The 20,419-nt window shown below is 45.4% G+C and overlaps 1 protein-coding gene and 1 long non-coding RNA gene across 2 annotated transcripts; one reads left to right on the forward strand and one right to left on the reverse strand.

Annotated features, from left to right (window-relative positions):
- Nucleotides 1-9,617: 9,617 nt before the first annotated feature.
- LOC129401980 (uncharacterized) lies at nucleotides 9,618-13,318 on the reverse strand. Its single transcript, XR_008628477.1, has 3 exons — nucleotides 13,197-13,318; nucleotides 11,811-11,932; nucleotides 9,618-9,685 (listed from the first exon to the last, which is right to left on the reverse strand). It is a non-coding gene; the product is annotated as an uncharacterized LOC129401980 (long non-coding RNA).
- A 740-nt stretch (nucleotides 13,319-14,058) lies between these two features.
- TMEM200C (transmembrane protein 200C) lies at nucleotides 14,059-19,730 on the forward strand. Its single transcript, XM_055125659.1, has 2 exons — nucleotides 14,059-14,381; nucleotides 17,111-19,730. The coding sequence occupies exon 2, from the start codon at nucleotides 17,199-17,201 to the stop codon at nucleotides 18,918-18,920; it is 1,722 nt and encodes a 573-aa protein (XP_054981634.1). The 5' UTR covers nucleotides 14,059-14,381; nucleotides 17,111-17,198; the 3' UTR covers nucleotides 18,921-19,730.
- The last annotated feature ends 689 nt before the right edge of the window (nucleotides 19,731-20,419 follow it).

Genomic DNA, 20,419 nt, shown 5'->3' on the forward strand with positions numbered 1-20,419 from the left:
ACTGATTCAATTCCTATTTAATGTCTGTACTTGCTAACTAACTACAGCTGGAGCGATAGCAGGACTGGAGCAATAACACAGCGGGTAGGGTGTTTGCCTTGCATACAGCTGACCTGGGTTCAATTCCTATGTCCCTCTCGGAGAGCCCGGCAAGCTACATAGAGTATCCTGGCCACATGGCAGAGCCTGGCAAGCTATCTGTGGCATATTTGATATGCCAAAAACAGTAACAATAAGTCTCATAATGGAGACGTTACTGGTGCTCACTCGAGCAAATCTATGAACAACGGGACAACAGTGCTATAGTGCTACTTGCTAACTAAATTTGGCAGGGGTGGAACAGGGGGCACACCTGGAAGTGTTCAGGGATTACTTCTGGCTATACACTCAGGGATCTCTCCTGGCAGAGTTGAGGGACTATATTTAATGCCCATGGCATCAGCTGTATGCAATGCAAGCATCCTACCCACTATAGTACCTTTCCAGCCCATAGTTTTTTGTATAGTGCTATTTTAAGAAAATATTCCATCTTATTATTATACTTAAGAGCTTTAAAAGCAACTGTATCTTGGTTTATTCTGGGTGATAATCCAGTGACTTTCAGATGCTGAGTTCTCTAATGTGCCCTATGGCGCTGGCAGTCTTCTGGATACACATCTCTTCAAGCTGACTGAACCAAGGCCAATGTGATGTTTTTGTCTGAACTTGTTTCCAAATCGTGATGGAGGCACTGTATAGAAAAATTCTTTATTTAGAACTTCTGGAATATAAATTCTATTAATAGGGTAAGTAGCTGTGCTTTGTGCCATTCTTTATATCTCTCCATCCACCCTTTCAACCCAGAAGCCCCAATCTCTTCATTTCTACAAATACGTCCACTTCTCATTTGTAAATAGGTTAGGAATTTATATAATAGTGTTGGGAAATTCCTTACAAGTGGAGTCAGAGCAGTAATGCATAGCAAGGCATTTCTTTTGCTGCTGAGTCTCATCCCCAGACCTTTCTTTGTTTCCAGAAGTTGGGGAACCGACTCTTCATCTTGTCTTGCTTTGACGCATGAAATGGTTATATGACACAATTTGGCTTATGAGGTCTATGTATAATTCCGCAAAGAATGGTTTCTTCTCTTTTTTATGTTATTAATAAGAGGATACCTCTGCAGCTGGGTATGACATACAACTTGTTTAGAATAGCAACACCTGAAGAAGTACCTGTATCCCTGTATCACCTTGAGTCCCTGCATGACGCCCAGATTTGATCCTCAGTCTGGCATTTAAAAAAAAAAAGAAGACAGCAAATGGGAAATTTAGTAAAAAACATTTTTGCAGCCAACCAGTAGTATCTATCATATGCTTCTATAGATTTCCAAAACACATTTATACTTGAACTTTACATACTTAACATGTACTTACTTTCTTTCTGTTTAAAATTCTAGCTTTTTAAAAAATGTCCTATGTCTTGAATATTTTATGTAAAGTTTCATGCGGTTACTCTAGAGCAAGTCTAAGCAAACCATAATGGGCAGGGTAAAGCCATTCATTCCTGATGTTTGGTGATACAAACTCCATTGAATCAGGTCTCAGTATTAGCTCTCATGTGGTATATAACTGCTTTTATGCCACACTAAGTGCTAAGACTGGAGTATTCTCACATAGATGATAGGGCTGGTTGAGTGCTACTCGGTGGTCCTCAAGAGGACAGGTTTGTCACTCCTAATTCAACAACCTCACTTTAATGGATGCTGATTTTCAACATAATGGAAGGGAAACTCCTACATCCTGTAATCACTTCAATATTCAAGTTGTTCCCGTTTCCATTTCCAACATTATTAAGAAAACACCGATGAACACCCATGCATGGAATTTTGTGCATGCTTTTTATAGCAGGAGAGGTAATATAGTTTAGTAGGAATAGCATATTCTCTGAAGTTTGACTTCTATTTTCAAATTCTGGCTATGGGACTTTGACTAAATTATTTAACCATTATGAACCTCAGTTTTTTCATCTGCAAAACCTACCTCAGGACTTCTATGAAGAATATATTTATGTATGCATGTATGTATGTATATACATAAATAATATATATGTACATATTGGTGTGGAACTGTTATGAAGATCATATAAATGTTGCATACATGACTGATATCTATATACAATAGGTTTGAGAGGTCATATATGTCTGTATATATATACACATGCATATATATATATACACACACCTATAGGTTTGAAGGGTAACAGGGCTTACCATGCTTAGGGACTACTACTGGCTGTGTGCTCAGGGATCACTTCTGACAGGGCTCAAGGGACTGTATGGGGTGCCAAGGACTGAACCCAGTTGAGCCATGTGCAAGATAAATGCCCATACATTAGAATGCTAGGCATTTGGTAAAAGTATGCTAATATTTAAGTTGCTAAATTATTTTGGGTAATTATACAGTAACAAGTCTCACAATGGAGATGTTACTGGTGCCCACTTGAGAAATCAATGAACAACAGGACGACAGTGCTACAGTGCTACCATTATACATTCTCATCAGTGTTGTACAAGATATCCAGTTTTTCCTTCTCATCATGAATATTTGCTATTACCATTATCTTTTTATATTTGAATTTAAAAATTTTTCTAGTAGAAGCTTACCTGGTCTTAAATATATTTTAAAAAATTTAGATCATAGAAGTTGAGCAAAGTATTTTCAATGTCTTTCCATAGCAATTTTTGTCAGCCATACATAATCTATGGTGAAATATATCACTGTATCACTGTCATCCTCTTGCTCATCCATTTGCTCAAGCGGGCACCAGTAACATCTCCATTGTGAGACTTGTTGTTACTGTTTTTGGCATATCGAATATGCTACTGGTAGCTTGCCAGGCTTTGCCATGTGTGGGGGGGGGATAGTCTCGGTAGCTTGCCGGGCTCTCTGAGAGGGACCAAGGAATTGAACCCAGGTCAGCCGTGCGCAAGGCAAACGCCCTACCTGCTTTGCTATAGTTCCACCCCGGTGAAATATGTATGAATAACTATTATCTGTTTTCTCATCAGCTAGTTTGTTTTTGCTATTAATTTATCACTTCTTTAGACTGCACTTTATCTTTTCATCCTATTATCAACAGTCTAACTTAGAACTAAGGTTTTTCATTTTCATGACAAAACCAGTTTATTAATTTTTAAAAATATGGACTGTGCATGTTTGCGAACTACTGATATGGAGCAAGTGCAGTAGAGCAGTGATTAGGCACTTTTCTTGCATGAGGCCAACAAAAGTTTGATCCCAAGCACCCCATATGGTCCCCAGATTCCAGCAGGAATGAACCCTGAGTGAAGAGCCAGGAGGAAGGTCTGAGCACTGCTCTGAGCATCCCCACCAAAAGAACTATTCATCCCATTCTCCAACCTGAACCTCGGCCCCCACAACCAAAGGAAAGCTCCGCCTCCCAGCATCTCACCCGGGAACTGCCCTCCCCTGCCAGCCGCCACCCCCAACCCACCAATCTAACTTCTCAAAATAGGTGTGTGGACCCGCAGTGTCCCCCTGTCATACACCTCTCATGCTATACCTTTAAAATCTCTAACCCCAAAACCACAGGGAAGCGAAGAAGTTATTTCATCTAAACCCTATATTTGAGGGATTAGTTAACTAAGGTCTAACATAAGAATCACTAGAGTCCAAGCAGGACTGTTGAGAGATATTAATATTGTTCCCAGTCCACATTTTTATTGCTTCATATTGTTTCATTGTATAGCTGTACTCCGTTTTATGTTTTGTTTTTTTTTTATTTTTTGGGTCACACCCGGTGATGCACAGGGCTTACTCCTGGCTCTGCACTCAGGAATTACTCCTGGTGCTGCTTGGAGGGACCATATGGGATGCTGGGAATGGAACCTGGGTTGGCCACGTGCAGGTCAAACACCCTACCCACTGCGCTATCGCTCCAGCCCCAGATGTCTACGTTTTGACTATCCATTCACAAATTGAGGGGATGGGTCAGTTTGGGGGGTCCAGAGAGACTAAACATACTTCTGCCGAAAATCATCCAAGAGTAGGGTGTCAGAGAACAAACCAAGTGCAAAATCTTCTACAGAATTTTGCTGACAGCTATTCCATTATTGTTAGGAATTACCAGCAGAGATAGTGGGCTGGGAAAGTGGAGAATGATCACTTATGATAAAATCGCAAAACTAGAAATACAGTAGAGGTGTTTAGATTATATGTTAACTCATCACCTGATTAATGTAGAGAAATACTTCATAAAATGTTTCTTCAAAGATGGATACAAAGTGGATTGAAGCCTTTCTCTGTATTAAGACAATACCAGCCCCTAGGTACTTGTCCCTTTGAGGATAGTGAGGTTTTGAACACAAATAATCAGATGAGAAATTCCCTTGATAACCCTAAACCTTTCTGTAAGTTTACTAATGATGAAGAGAAGGGAGTAAACAGTACTCTAACTAATGCTGAGACCAAATTGAAGAAGGCGTCACAGAAGCCCATCAGGATAGAGAAAGTACAACAAAGGTTTGCTTGAATAAATAAAATGCTCTAGGAAAAGAAAAAAAGAGAGAGAGAGATGCAGCTGGGGAAAAGTGCCAACTAATACCTCTGGGGTATTGTCCAGAGAAACAAGATAGTTAATGAGCTAGAGAAACCTGAAAAGCAGCGTTGTTGAAAGAGGCCAGAACAGAGACTGAGCATAAGAAAGCAGGTAGGTTTCTTATGAGATCCTGAAGATCAATATGCTAAATGGCAGAATCAAATATAATGGCCAGACCTCACATGCTGGGGGAAAGGCAGCTCAGATAGAGAAGGGAACACCAAGTAGAGGATGTTGGGAGGACCCATTCGGGTTGGAAGATGCGAACTGAAAGTAGACTATAGACCTAACATGAAGGCCACTCAATACCTCTATTGCAAACTAAAACACCCAAAAGGAGAGAGAACAAAAGGGAATGCCCTGACGCAGAGGCAGGGTGGGGTGGTGGGGGATGGGGTGGGGGTGGTGATAGGGATACTGGGATCATTGGTAGAGGCTAATGGGCACTGGTGGAGGGATGGGTAAATGATCACTGTATGAGTGAAATGCAAACACAAAAGTTCATAAGTTTGTAACTGTACATCACAGTGATTCTCTAATAAAAAAATAAATTTAAAAAATGGCCAGGGCTAGAGATTCTTCTAATCATCCTGATAGTTAATACAATGTTTTTAAAATACCATGTGTTCTTGAAGAATAGTGTTATTCCATAACTAGGTCAAGTTGTTCCATGACTCAAATAAAGGGCAGTGTTCTTTGCCAATTTTTAGGGAAAAAAAAATATTACCAGACAGGTTTATAGTTTTAAGACATTTTCTCAAAAAGTATTCCTTAAATATTTATGCATGCTATTTTTATTTCTATGTAACAATCTTCTATGGGTTGTAATTTAATCCAAAATCATAATATGAATTTATTTTAAGTGTGCTATCTCCAAAATTTCCAAGAAGCTCTGAGATTTATTTTTGAACATACCAATTTTTGAACAATTTTGAGAATCATTAATCCAGGTGAAAACAAGGTACACAGTAGAAAAATATTAAGCCAAATGGATTCTCTGTTTCAGGACATTTTTTTTGTTTGGTGAAACCTATGTTACAAACCAAAAGTAGACTAAAGCGACCTAATGAACATTATATAAATCACCTTCCATAATTTCCATAGCTGTAAGTGAGAATATGAGGCAGGAAAGACAGTCAGCTCTAAAAGCCATATTATACTTTCACCATCACAGCATTCAATACCAACCATTCTACTCTATGCATCATTTAAATAGTACATTAATATGTTTTGTGTCCACGAGGTTATGCAATATGCCCTTGCAATTTTTATGGCTGCAAAAGCAAAGAGGGAATCAAATGATCTAGTTTGGTTTTCTATATTCTCTATAAATATATATTTCTATAAATAAATAGGACATTTTCAGTCTCCACAGCACCTCCTGAAGTGAATCATCACCCATGAAAAAGATACAAAAACGATCATTTTGTTGTGCTTGATAATTCACCTTACACTGAAAGAGAAACACTTGTTGGAATTTTGTTTCTGTATGCCATTAGTGATGGGCCTGGAGAATCAGAAAAATGGCAACTAGAGACCAAAATCTAGCTGGAGTCCTGAAATCCTATAACTTCTTCCAGTTAAGAAGGTCAATATCTTATACCTATCACCTTTCATTTATCTACAGCTTTACCAAACTCCTGGAGAAATTTCTTTATTTCTTAAAAAGGATGAAAATTCTCTCTTCTTTATATGCAAAATGTAAGCTTTTAAAATGACTGTTTCAAATTATCTTATCTAACTCTAATTATTATCTTTTCTAATTCTAATTTCAAATTATTATCTTTTATTATGAAATTATTATTTTTATTACCATTTATATCTATTTTTACCTTTTATTATTATAAATAATTCAAATTATTATTTTTATTCTTTGGGTAGAAAATTCTTGGGTTTTTAACGTAGTGTATTTTATCATAATGTATTTTCTACTGTTAAGTGAGAAAAACCTAATATTCTTGGGAAAGGAGGTACTTATTGGGGGAATGGCAACTAATTCTCTTGAAAAAAGGTATTTCTTGGCAAAATTAGAAGTATGATATTGGTTGATATTAATTTTTCAGTAAATATAATTTTCCATCATTTCATCAATATTAATGTCATCAAAACCCAGAACTCATAAGTGATTTGGTGATTGGAAAGAAAATGAAGAAAATCTGTGGCATGATTTCACTTGGTGAGGTGAATATATTAAATTCTGACACAATTTACTGTAAATTCTCAGAGCTTCTGGCATCCAGGACTTGATCCTAGAGGAAGTGACTTTGGAAAATATAAAAACTGGAAACATCTTGAACATTCTCTCTGTGTATTTTGCATATCTTTTTCTAACATAATACTCCAAACTAATATGCAACATTTTACCTCTGTGGAAAAATCTGTAATAGCTTTAGTTAGGCTATCAAGGAGAAGTTGGTATCTTATTTGACAGGAAAGAAATATTTGTGATACTTTCTGATATAATGACAACTCAATCTTCTTTGGTATAAAGATGATAGCACAGACTGGAGTCACTGTGATTCTATAGAAATTCAAAACTAATTTTAGTGTGAAAAGTATGCACTTTTTATTTCATAAAAAATCAAGATAAATATTATTTGTGTCCATTTTGTTCATTTAACACACATTTTGTTTCTGAGATCAAAAGAGTTTCAATGGATAAAATGTTCATCTCTGTGCTTATTTATTGATTTATATATTAGATATAAGAATGCCTTATTATATTAATTTGAGGCAACTTTTCTCCTTTGCTATGACTCTAAGCTTCAAACAATATAAATATATTATGGATGCTATTGTGGGTGTATCTGAGTGGTGTGTGCAATTAAAATAAAAGTGGATTGCACTGTTTTGAGATGTGAAATTTAATTCCTTATTATAGTCTTATGGCCCCTAATGATATTGTTCTAAACAATAATGTTTTTTACTTACATGTTTCATCAATTAAGGGTTTCAAACCATAGTGAGGATTTGAGAGACCTGTCACCACAATTCCCAAATAATGGGAAAATTATAGGACTCATGTGATGGATCAGAGACACCAATGATGTGAGACTAAAATATCTTGAAGTCACAATTACAGCCCAGAAGATGAGAGAGCAGAGACAAGAAAGCCACTACTGCCTGTTTGGAACTCACCCAGAACTCTACAGCAATTTGAGGAAACTTTCTCTATCTTGAGACTGTGACCAGAACTTCAGAGGTAGCAGTAGCTTTTGCTTCCATTATATTTCCCGCACCAAGACTAATACCTGAGGAGTACCAAGCAGTCTACATTCACCATCATCATCACAACTGCTAACATCTGCTGAACAATGCCCAGGCTCCATGCAGTCCCTACAGTGGCAGCCCCAATATTTCTGTAGAGAATAGACTTAGGGATGGTGAGGTGGAGAAGAGTTTCCTGGAAACCATTCAGTGTTAGCTCCCAGTTTATCATATAGTGAAGATGATGAATGAGCACTTTGCCTCTTTTGGACAAATTCTCCACCACGATGCTGCAACTCTCATCTCTTCCTCATGATTGTTTGGCAAAAGAGAAGTTACACATTATCTTTGATTGACAGCACAGGTATATTCAGACACTCAAGTGACTCTTCATTATAACTTGACAATATTTATTACTCAGGTGTAACTGAGCAGAGTTCAAAGAGTAATCCAAGAATAGTGTATGATGGATGCTTTAGAAAGCTGGATGCAGGTCACAAATCCTCCAAATTCATTTCTTTGATGAATACACAAACCTGCAGTGATCAAGTTTTAAGAGTATTATTCTATTTGAGCTGCAAGATCAAAATCACACCCAAGAAACACACACACACACACACACACACACACACACATACACACACACCCACCACTCACTGGGCCAGAAATAGTACAGGAATAAAGGAGTTTGCCTTATACAAAGTCAAACCAAGTTCAATACATAGTACCACAGAAGGTCCCTGAGAACCCCAAGAGATGATCCCTGAGCACACCAGGTGTGGCCCCAAAACCTGAGAGAGGAGAGAGAGAGAGAGAGAGAGAGAGAGAGAGAGAGGAGAGAAAAGGAGAGAGAAGGGGGAAGAGACAGAGAAAGAAACAAACACTGTCACAGATATTAAACATTTTAAGTTTTGCTGTTTGAAAGAAATTCTCTCACACACATGCATGCATGCAAAGTATAATTAAGGTAAATTCTTCCCCATCATCCTTGAGAGCCCTGGAGTACCTGGAGCAATAGTACAGTGGGTAGGATGCTTAACATCCATGAGGCTGACTGGATTGAGATCCCTGAATGCAGACCCAGGAGTAAGCCTGGGTGTGGTCCCCAAACCAAAAACAACCAATCAATAAAATGAGAGCATAGGACTAAGCAGTGATGAACTGCTTGGATGGACTGATTAGTGATATACGCAAATCACATTAAGTCTCCTTAAAATGTGTTTTCTGATTCAACATTTGCATTCTGCATTTCTAATAATCCTAGATGATCCTGATGCTGCTGATCTCAGGGCCACATGTTGCGAACCAAGAATACTTGAAGGTCTCTTTTTGTTCTAAGTGTCTTAACATCTCTGCCAGTGACAGACTTGACTCCTTCCTCCCTAGACCAGAGCATCTTCCCAGCTGCCCCTGACTCTACAGAGAAGTTATCCATATAACCTCTCACATACCCGGTTCTGTGCCTTCAATTCACCAGTCCAACTCTATTCAGGTCAAGAGAGGAAACAACTAACCTTTTCTCCTCAGAGATCACTTTCTTCAAAGTCCTCTTTCCTTACATGGATCCTAAATGCTTCTTTTGGTAAATGTATCTAATACACCAATTAGGCCAGGCCCTTTAATTCTTCCCTTTCCACAAGAATATTTCCAAACAGCTTTTTTCCAGACATCACTCCTCAGTGCACACGTCACTCATTTCAGAGCCTTCCCAGAATCCTCAGACTCAGCTGTTCTTGTTTGCTGCCCCTCTGAACAATCACGGCATTCTCTTTCAATTCCTTTGTAAGACTTAGCAAGTTTTAAAATGATCTTACCTAGTAACTTATTTGCTCTCTTCCCATGAGAGATTTCATTGCACTGTGTGCCATTCTATCCTCAGTATCTAAAAAACACAGAAAGTATGAAGCACTCATGGAAAGTACAATAGGAAGTACTGACTAAGTAAATAGTGCATTCCATTTATTCCCCAGTTGAAGAAGGGGGCCTCTTCAGACATTTCATTTCTTTTCCTCTATGATGAAAGCTTTTGAATCTAAACTCGTTAGTACTTTTCAAAACATGGGAAGTGGTCTTGATCATGAACTTGATACTAGAATGAGTTTACATGAATGGTCTTGATCATGAACTTGATACTAGAATGAGCTTATGTGAGTTTGCAAACGTAAGTTCTCGAAAGTGATGCTGAGTTCTCTCTCCCAGAAGCTCATTTGTGGGGCTCTGGAGAGCAGAGAAAGAGGCAAGAACTGTCCCTCTGGTATGCAGAGTCCATGGGGAAGAGCTAGAAGCACAAACTACGTAATCTCATCATTGTAAGAAAATCCCAAGGCCAACTGCATCCCAACTGTAGACAACTTTTCTTGGGCTTCTAAGTTCTGTTGTTCCATCCAGATTCTCTTTCTAGTGTTTGCCCTCTCCCTTACTATACACCAAAAGAAATCAAATGGGGTTTTCATACTTTTGTTTTCTTGGGTTCTTTCATTCTTTACATGAGTCACAAAAAATTTGTGAGACTATCAGGTGTGTTGTTGGGAGATTGCAGATGAAAGAGAAGTTGCCTAGTTAAATCTGAATTTCAAATATTCCATTTTAGTATATGTTACATAAATTATTTTTATTTGCTGAGTCTAGCACTTTATTTATCATTACCTCTGTCACATTTTCATATTTTTGTGCTGCTTTAAATGACTGGTTTATAAAGAGGTAAAGAAGGAGCAAGGAAAAAAGAGCAAGATGCAGTGCTTCCTAGATTCCACTTTGGCTTCTGGTGTAGGGATGCTCTTGAACTTCCAGTCTGAACATTCTGTGCTTGCTTGTATTTTGTAAACTGTTAATTTGTCTGTAGAGAGACACGAATTTCAAATGGGGCTTTTTGTAAACCCACTGACACAAAAGGGCCCTGCAAAGTGAGCAAAGTAGAAAAGAAAAATGTATTTTCTCTCTCCTGGAAACAAACTTTCTTACATGGCATTGGGCGTATGGCAGTTAATAGGTAGTAGTTCAGTCACAATTACTGATCCTGTAATTCTATTCTAGAGAGTTGTGCAGATACAGTCCCCTGTAGACCCTGGTAAACATGAATAGAATGGGAGAGTGATGGTACAGAGTTGGGGCTAGGGGAAGGTGTCAAAATGTCAGAATTAACAAGAACGGGAGCTTATCATGAGCTTATCACCATCATGAGTGCTTACCTGATGAAAAACATTAATTTACATAAACTTCTTAAGAAGTACATCAATGAACGGTAGATATGAGGTAGGTGTTGATATCAGTTGGGGAAACTGAGGCAGGTGAGATTAAGTCATTTAAATAAATTAAGTAGTAAATGGAAGATACAAGCTAGTTCCAGAACTAATGCTACTAAATTCCCTCTGTTTTCCAGCATTTGATCTATGAGAACAAGGTTTATGCAGAGGTTGGAGTGTTGAGCTATTGACATAATAAATCCAGAGACTATAGTTAATAATACTGCATGAATATTTAAGGTTCAGGGTAGACCTTCAAAGATTTCATCACAAGAAAAAAGTTATTTTTACTGTGAGATGATGGATATGAACTTGATTTATCCTGGTGACCACATCATATTATATACAAATATTATATACAAATATTGTACAATGCACCTAAAACTAATGTCATGTTATATTCAGCAATATGTGAATAATAATAATCATAATAAAAGCCTTTCCTACAGCATACCCCTGAAGACCAAGAGGTGTCTAGATGGGTAAGCCACTTAAACTCTGTTTCTTTCTGCACTTCCGCCCCTGTTCTGGGAACATAGGCTGATTGGTAAACCAAGCCGAGTTCTATTGATTAAATGATCAGGGGAAGTCAATGGGTTGAGAATAAGTTGTGCTACTGAATATATCACATGAAGTTTATTTTAAAGAAAGAAGAAGTTCAAGTTTCAGGTGAAAGTTTAATCTCACCAAACTAAGGCTGACCCTTCTCCTCCTCCCCCACGCCCCACCCCTACCCAGGCAATATTAAGACTTTAATATCCTTACAAGTTCCCAATGCTGTGCTCCACGTTCCTGAGACACCAGTGAATTATTATGATTAGGTGGCGCTTCGCCCCCAGGCCTCTTCAGGGTGAAAGGGTACTCCATAACCACAGAAATCATCCAAACTAAAACAGACAGTGAGATTAGGACAATAAGTGCAGAAGGGCCGACAGCATCAATATCCCTTTAAAAATAACTCACATAACTTGGAAATGTACAGTGTTACTATTACTTAAAGGGAGGAATAAAGGAGTCCAATGCAACAGTTGTGAACTCTTTGATTTCCTCTGATACCCTAAGCTGAAAACAGGAGAAATTACTGAGGTTAAATAGCACAGTCCCAAGTTTCAGAGACCTGAGCTTGGGAAGAAATCTTTGAATAATAAACCATAGATCGTATTGCAGTCATCAACATAAAATAAAGCTAGTTAGGTTACAAGGCCTGTTTTGTCACGCAAGGGTGTTTTGGTTTTTTTCCTTATCCAGATCCCTCAAGTGATTTTTAAATGCGCAAAGGATGGCTATAATTTATGCAGACATTAGAAACGACTAACAGCTTAATCCACACAAACTCCTAATGAAGTTCTGTGGCACTATTCCCATTTACACAGCTCAGCAGCCGTCCACACAGGAAGTCCACACAGGGACTTGATTTATATGGTCCCTGGCAGCCAGCTGTGTAATGAAATAGGATCTCAGACCCAATCTTTGTACAAAATACCAGATTGCTGCTGGATTCAAAAAATCTCAACGCTCCAACCCAAACAAGACAAACTTAACCGCCCCCCCGCAAAGACACACACACGGAGACCCTACTAGACCTAGTTATCTCTCCTTTGCATTAATTATTTTAAAAGGAAAGGGTCCTTGGAGGATTTAAAACTTTCCCTTGTTTCCTAGTGTGCTGAATCCGAATAAGGGAGAGAGACAGGCGGAAGAAGGTGGGTGAGCGCTGCACATCCTAATTGCAGATTCATTATTTGCTTGGAAAGTGTGACGAGGCCACTTTCGAAGCAGGCGAATGCTGAGTTTCAAGGAAATTCACCCCTTCCAGTACCCTCTCCCTACTATCCCCATACCAATATCTCGAAACCTGTAATTTTGGTCTTTATGGCTTTGGGGGAGAGCAGATGACCTCGCTTTAAACAGAAGTGGGTGTTGTGCACAGCGACGAACGATCTGGAAGAGGAATCGGGGGAGGGTGGAGCGGTCAAACCTTCCTGTGTGGGTGCTCGTGGGTCCTTCATGAGCAAACTCAAAATACCCAAGCCCCCCCATTTCTGTCTGGACCCCAAGTTCGGAGAGCATCGGTTTCCCCTCCCTCTCGGTGGCGCTCATTCTGAACCCCGGTCGCCTTCTTTCAATAGATAATTGAAAAAATGTTCTTACTTTCTCAATACTCCGTGGGGAAATTCCACTTTGAAATTCTCTGTTCCCTGACATTTTTACTTTGCAGTTGAGAGGCCAGGGATGAGCGAAGAAAAGGAAAAGGCGCTCTCCTAGATCTTCTAAATGACGTAGGGACTTTGGACATCCTCCACCCCACCCCCAGCCCCCGCCGCACCCCTGCCCCCTTGGATTTTAAACCCTGATTCCTGGAGAATCCGACTCCTCCCGGCTGGCTGCCGGTGGCCCCGGGCAGGGGCGGGCGGGAGGCCGGAGGATGAGCCCCGACACCCGCGGGAACCTGCGCGGAGCCCCGAGCAGCCGGGGTCCGGGGGAGACGCGGGTCTTTGCCTAGCCAGGGTGCGCGGCGGCGCTGGGGACCGCCGGCGGCGGGGCCACAGTCCCGCGCTGCGTGCGCGCAGCCGCCCGAGTTCGCTAGGGGACAACTTACTGTGCGAGCGGTGCGTCCCCGCCAGCAACTCCCACCCTGCAGGGGGGCCGCGGGGCCGGTGTGTGTGTGTGTGTGTGTGTGTATGTGTGTGTGTGGAGGTGGGGGGACAGCCGAGGCAGCGTCGCGTCCCCGAGTGCCCGCAACAAAAGAGGAGCGAGAAGTGGGAGGGCGGGCGGCGCGCGGGCGGGAGCGGGGCGCCGCGCGCTCGGTGCAGGTGGGGCGACGCTCGCGGGGGCAGCCGGCTCGGGTGCACCCGGCCCGCGGCTCAGACAGGTAGTTGCAGGCGCAGGGACGCGGCTCCCCGCGGGCCAGGCCGCGGCCGGGTGCAGGTGGGGGGCGCTGCGCTTCCTCGAGGGGACGCACGGCGGCCGGGAGGGGGAGCGGGAGGGGGCGAGCGCCGGGAGGCGGGCGGGGCCGAGCGGGGCGCGGGGAGCCCCCGAGCCCGACGGGGACCGATTGCCATCCTGCAGCGATTTCCCTGTGTCATGGCTCCGGTCTCTTAGCAACGGGCGCGAGTCGGGCGGCCCGGAGCCGCCGCCGCCCCAACTCCGCCCGGCGCGGCCACACAAAGAGGCGCGGGATGCTCCGGACCTGACACTTCCCAGCAAGTCGCGGAGATGGCTCGGGCCGCGGCGCCCCGCGCTCCGCCCGCGGCCCGGGCTGAAAAGTTTCTCCATGCTGCCTTTGTGTCGCCCGGGCGCGCGGTCGCCGGCCGCCCGCCGCGCCAGCCTCGCCGGGTAAGTGAGCGACGTCGGCGGCTTCTCTGCTGCCATTTTGAGCGACTCTCCGTCCCGCCCGCCCGCCCGCCCGCCCGCCAGCCCCCGGCCCCGGGCTGGGGCACACCCAGAGTCCCCTCCATCATTTCTTTTTTTTTTTCTTTTTAAATTTTAAGTCCTGGGCGGGCTGCGCGGGGACACGCGGCCCGGGAGGACAGCGAGCTCGGGATTGCCCTCACTGCGCCCCTGCCCGCCTCTTTCCAGCTGCTGCACTCGTGACTCCTGCGGGATAGAAGCAGACGGGAGAGAAGGGCCAGGGGCTTCGCTGCCCTGTCCACCGGGGTGTCCAGCGGGAGGGTCGGGGTAGGAAGAGGGGACGCCGGGGACGGAGGCGCTCTGAGCCTCAGACCCCCGAGCAGCGCTTCCTCCATCCCCATCGGAGAACTTGAATGTCTCTCTTGGCAGCAGTTGTATTTTTAGACATCCCTTTCCCCATCCTCCATTCTCTGCCGCGGGCAGACCCGCACCCGGCCGCGCCTGGCTGCAATCGCTAAGTTTGTTTCCCTTCCTTGGCGGAGAGGGGCAGCCCCCAGCCGGGGCTCGCCTGCGCGGACCTTTGTCAGGATTTCTGGTCCGGTGGCGATACAGTCGGGAGTTCAGCCTTCAGCAGCGCCGAAGGCGTAATGAACCCGGGAGTTGATGACTAGCTGTTGAACTAATTTTATAGGTCTCCCACCCCGATCTTCTTGGCATTCTAACCAGGGCCAGAGCTGCCTCGCCTCGCTTCACGGGTCCCTTCCTTCCTCCGCGGGTGCAGCTTTTCAGTGTCCCGGTGCATCATATTAGCACCCAGAGAAAGCTACTCTGCTGAGTCTGGGTTTGCTTCTCAAATGTCTAGCTCCTAAACCCCCCAAATATATCACAGATCTCCAGATTATTGCGGGGAAAATGTTGGAGTCTGGGGATTACTTACAACAGCAGTTTCTATGATAGAACTACACAGTAAATGTGCTGGGGCTGAAGGGGGAGTGGTGTTAATGGGTCAAGTGTAAGCTACTCCTTTAAAAAAATCACACAGATTCTCTACTTAGTGCTGCAGGTGCGCCTTTAAAACAAAATTTAAACGGTTTACAAATCTCTTTACTGGCCCTGTTTAACCTTTTGTAGATGGTCTCTTCTTATTGAAAACCAACTAAGTTTCAATGATACACTGAATTGCTGACATTATAAAGAGCTGATTTCCATTTGTTTTTTCATTGGTGGAGAACAGATCCTGCCTAGACTGATATACTAGAGGAATCCAGAGCCAAAGCTATTTATCCAGGGCCAATTAAAAGCAAATTCTACCTGAGTGACCCCACATATTAGAAAGGCAGTTTATTATAATTATCCTAAAATATCTCATCACTTGATAAAGAATAAAATGCCAAGTGGTTATGAGTGATGCCCAAGCCTTTCAAATTCTTATAATGGCCTTAATGTGGCTGTCTCCATTAGGGGAGGGAACACAACCAGTGGGCAGAGAGGGGTTTACTCTGGTGATCCAGCAAGATTGAAAAATTTGGAAGCTAGCAGATGTCCACAAATACTCATCTGCGCAATGACCTATCCTGGCTTTATTACAAACAAGGAAAGTTCCTATAGGATAGTCCATAGACAGCTGCCACCCTCCCTCCTCACCTAAAAAATGACCTCATGAGAATAAGATGAAAACATCTCTCACTCCGGGAAATGCCATTCTACAAACCATTATGATTATGTAGTCTGCTGCACCTACTTAATTGCCTACTCATTTGAATATCAGGATCCTGAAGAGTGCTGTTGGCACATTAATAAGGGGTCAGAAAGCTATTATGGCAGAATAGTTTTAAGATGGTAATTTCCCCACATGAGGAAGATGATCTTTTTCTGGGAGATTTTAGGAGCCTCCTCACAATTCCCTGAGAGATGGAGCACAGGCTACCTTTCCGGGAGATCCTTTGCGGAAGAGAGGAGGCCAGGGGAAGGGCTCAGTTACATAACCAGTTACCTCAAACTAAATATTCCATCCCAAGAAGCTGTCCAGATGTTGCAGAAAAGAGGGGAGCAAAGGGTTGGGAGAGAGATTGGCTTGCCTTTTAGCAGTAGGAGCAGTAATTGGTGGACACAACTTTGTGAAGGGATTTATTGCCCAAGAATCCTCCCTGCCCCCTTTCTGTGTTCTCCCAGCAGCAAATGCTCTATTAAATTTCATGTAAATAAACCGTCTTCCCACCTGCATGTGACTTTTGCTTCTCATTCAGGAAAGTGCAACCCCACATACTTTTATAAAATAGTAACTTTAGGGGACAGTTTCAGTGACTTTCACGCCTCTCGGAGTTGAAAGGCTGTTCCCTCATCTGATTCCGGAGGGAGGGTCAAAGGGGGAAGACTTTAGTTACTAAAGTCCCCACCATTTATTATAATTTTTAAAATTGGTATTAATGGCCAGGACTCCTTTGGCTGTGAGCCAGAAGGGCTTGCCATGGACAGTGCTGGAATATTATCTAGAGTGTCCGAGGCTGGGGGAGGGCCCCTCGGTTCTAACAACATCCCCCTCCCCTGATACACTAGTCCCCCTGGGACCACCCGACCCCACCCCTGCCAGGGCACTCGGATTTGTGGGTGCAAGGCCCCGAGACGGACCGAGGCCACCCACACGGTGGGACCTGGGCGCGGGACAGCTGCTGCAGCCGCGCCAGTGCCTCTGACGGTGTCGCTCTGCTTTGCAGCCGGAGGAGGTGGCGGAGTAGCTAGAGGGCGGCGGCGCCCCCCTGCAGGAGCCTGCGCCCAGGGGCTCGCCCCGCGCCCGGGCTCGCCATGATCGCCACCGGCGGGCTGCTGAGGATTTCCGCCCGGAAGCAGGATCCTCTCCGCCCCCCGAGTCAGGTCCCCAAGCGCAAGCGGAAGGCCAAGAAGAGGCGCAAGAACGACGTGGTGGTGGTGAAAGGGAAGCTGAAGCTGTGCTCCATCTCCGGGCTCATCGCCCTCTGCGGGATCCTGGTGCTGCTGGTGGGCATCGCCATGGCGGTGGTGGGCTACTGGCCCAAACCCAACGGGGCCACCCAGCGGGAGGCGGGGAAGCAGCTGCCGTCCGCGGGCAGCGGCCCCCGGCCCCCGAGCACGGCCAGCGGCAGCAGCAGGAACCGAACCCGGAGCCCCCCGGGGACCCCAGACGGCACCAACTCCACTGCGGCGGGCACTCCCCGAAGCGCGCCCCCCGCGAAGTCTTCGGCCCCGTCTCCGACCTCCTCCACGTCGGTGGGCTTCTTCTTCCGCGTCTTCTCGGGTTACCTGCACTCGGACAAGCTCAAGGTTTTCGGGCCCCTCATCATGGGCATCGGCATCTTCCTCTTTATCTGCGCCAACGCGGTGCTCCATGAGAACCGGGACAAGAAGACCAAGATCATCAACCTGCGGGACCTCTACTCCACGGTCATCGACGTGCACAGCCTCCGCGCCAAAGACCTGGCGGCGGCTGCAGCGGCGGCGGCCGCCGCGGCCGCGTCCTCCTCCTCTGCCCCCGCCTCGGCGCCCGCCGGGGCCCCGCTCAACGGCTTCCTGGGCTACGTGCAGGCGCGGGGCTTGGACCTGGAGCCTGGGAGCTGCGGCGGGGCGGCGGCGCTGCTGGCCCAGGGCGCCTGGCCAGCCCGGGGCGCCGCGTCGCCCCCCGACCTGTCCTCGTCCCCGCGCCGCCCGCGGGAGCCGCCGAGCCTGACGGAGGCCGTGTACAGCGTCTGCCGCCAGCGCTCCGACGTGGCGGCGGCCAGCAGCAGCAGCAGCCCCGCGCCCTGCAGCCCGGCGGCGAGCTGGGGGCGCCAGAGCACCGCCAGCTCCCTCGTGGGCTCCTCGCTGAGCGCCTTCGCGCTGCTGCCTCTGCACGGGGAGCGCGACGGGGCCGGGGACGCGGAGGGCGCGAGTTGCAGCTGGCAGCGGCCCCCGGGGGAGCGCGGCGCGCGGGAGATCCCGCGGGGCAAGCTCGACCTGAGTCTGACCGACCTCCCCGGCTGGGAGCCCGGCGAGCCGGCGGCGCGCGCCGCCAGGGGGCAGGGCGGCCGCCTGCCCAGGACCGGCAGGTCCGCGGCCTGGCGGCGCAGCAGCACCAGCGGCCTCCCGGACCCCCGCGCCGCGCCCTCCGCGGGCAGCGCGGACCTGGCCGTCGCTCTCCTGGCCGGCGCCGCCTCCCCGGAGCCCGCCTCGCCGCGGGAGCGCTCGCCGCCCGCCAGGTGTGACTCGCCCCGCTCGCGGTCCGACGACCCACCCAGCAGCAATAAGGGCTACGCACCCCTGCGGGAGGCTGGCACCTCCCTGGAGTCGGCGGGGGCGGCGGCCGCCCGGGAAAGCCCAGACTGCGCAGCCCCCGCCGCCCCGGCCGCCGAGCAGACCCCGCCGGAGGAGCCGGGGCCCGAGCCCCTCACGGCCGCGGCCGAGTCCCCGCAGTGCGCCCAGAAGCAGTTTACAAACAAAGAGAAACTCTTGATGATTTCCCGGTCTCCGGCCGCCGCGGCGGAAGACCAGGAACTGGAAAGCACCGGCTTATAGGGCCGGGGGGAGGGGGCACGGGGGAGGGCGCAGTGGCAGGAGGCGAGGGCAGGAGGGAGCCCCCTTGGAATCCGCGGTCTTAGCTGTTCCCTCTCCGCTCGGTGAACTTGGGTGAGGAGAGCGTCCAATTCCCAAAGAGCTGCAGAATGTTATTCTTGAATTGCTTTCTCAAGACTCCTGTAGATAACTCCAAGCAATTTTTTTTAAAGCAAACTAGTATTTTATGTCCGATGGTGATTGTATGTTCCATGAAAACCAAATGTATTAACGGGTCAGCGATCTAGTTCGTTAGATAAAAATAATTAATTTTCTTAGGCTCAAAATAATATATTTTTTACAGTAACTGTGCACTTTACTCCTTTGTTTTTTGTTTGTTTTTCATCCCTAACTCCCTCAACTCTGCCGGTTTTGTCTGTAGCTGCTCCTGAGTGACAAGCTTTTTTTTTTTCCCCCTTCTATACTTTGGCAGAGCATAAAAGGGTTTGTCTCAGTTCTCCCAGAACTGTTTTTACTAAATGATGTCAAAGCCAAAAGCATGAGTGTGTCATGAAAGAGCACTTTCCTTGCTCCACCCCACTCTTTTATCCACCTGCCCTAAAGCCTCTTTTATTTTTTAAAAGGGTGTTTACACTTTGCTACTGGGGTATCTAATGGAGACCTGAGGGGCCAGCATCTAGAAAGATTGTTACTTCCAAAATTCACTATATCCAGTACATGATACTTTATTGAGTATTATCTATCATACCTGTATTGAAATAGCATTAATATTAAAAATATTTTTTAATAAAACAAGTTTCCAGTTAAACATAATATTGCCTCATTTTGCCTTGGAACTAATGCTTCTAAACATGAACAGGTCAGCTGGTAAATTGAAAATATTTGCTGGGACACTTCTACTATGATTATCGTTATCTTCTCCTAAAGTGCTCAGTGCTATCACTATTTGAGCAATGTCCAGTAAATATTATTTTGTTTTCAGTACATATATACAATTGAACATTTGGGAGTTTCCCTTTCAACTTGAATGAAACTGTTAAAAAAAAGTTTCTGTAATACTTCCAGTTACCTCAAAGTATTCATTTACTGAAGAAGTTTCTCTTCATTCACTTCATTTTGACTCTTTGGCTTTTGAGTGTCTGATCTTGAATCATGGCCTCTAGTGTAAAAGGTGATGTTTTAATACTTTAGTAGATTACTGACATGAAAATCAGATAAGTGTCAATACCAGTAGACAGATGTACCATTCTGAGGCCTCTTCCTCTGAGTGGGCGCTGAGAACCTGGTGGTATGTCTCACCGCCATTTTGCTCTGAATCCTGTAGTCTCAGGCAGCTAAGGATATTGTTGCAGTAGATGAAAATACTTCTTTCAAGGGCAATCTTGGGAAAGATGTGGTCACATTGGTCCCCCAGGGGGAAACAGGGAAAGTGCAGTCTCAAGGATGAGACTGGACCCCAGCTTTCTGCATTTGCTACCTGAAAAGATGTGGACAAATGCCAA

Source organism: Sorex araneus, chromosome 2 (genome assembly GCF_027595985.1).
Source record: "Sorex araneus isolate mSorAra2 chromosome 2, mSorAra2.pri, whole genome shotgun sequence".
Classification (NCBI taxonomy): Eukaryota; Metazoa; Chordata; class Mammalia; order Eulipotyphla; family Soricidae; genus Sorex; species Sorex araneus.

What these genes read in the sequence shown, in the direction of transcription:
- TMEM200C (XM_055125659.1), top strand. Translation starts at nt 17,199, where the DNA reads ATGATCGCCACCGGCGGGCTGCTGAGGATTTCCGCCCGGAAGCAGGAT.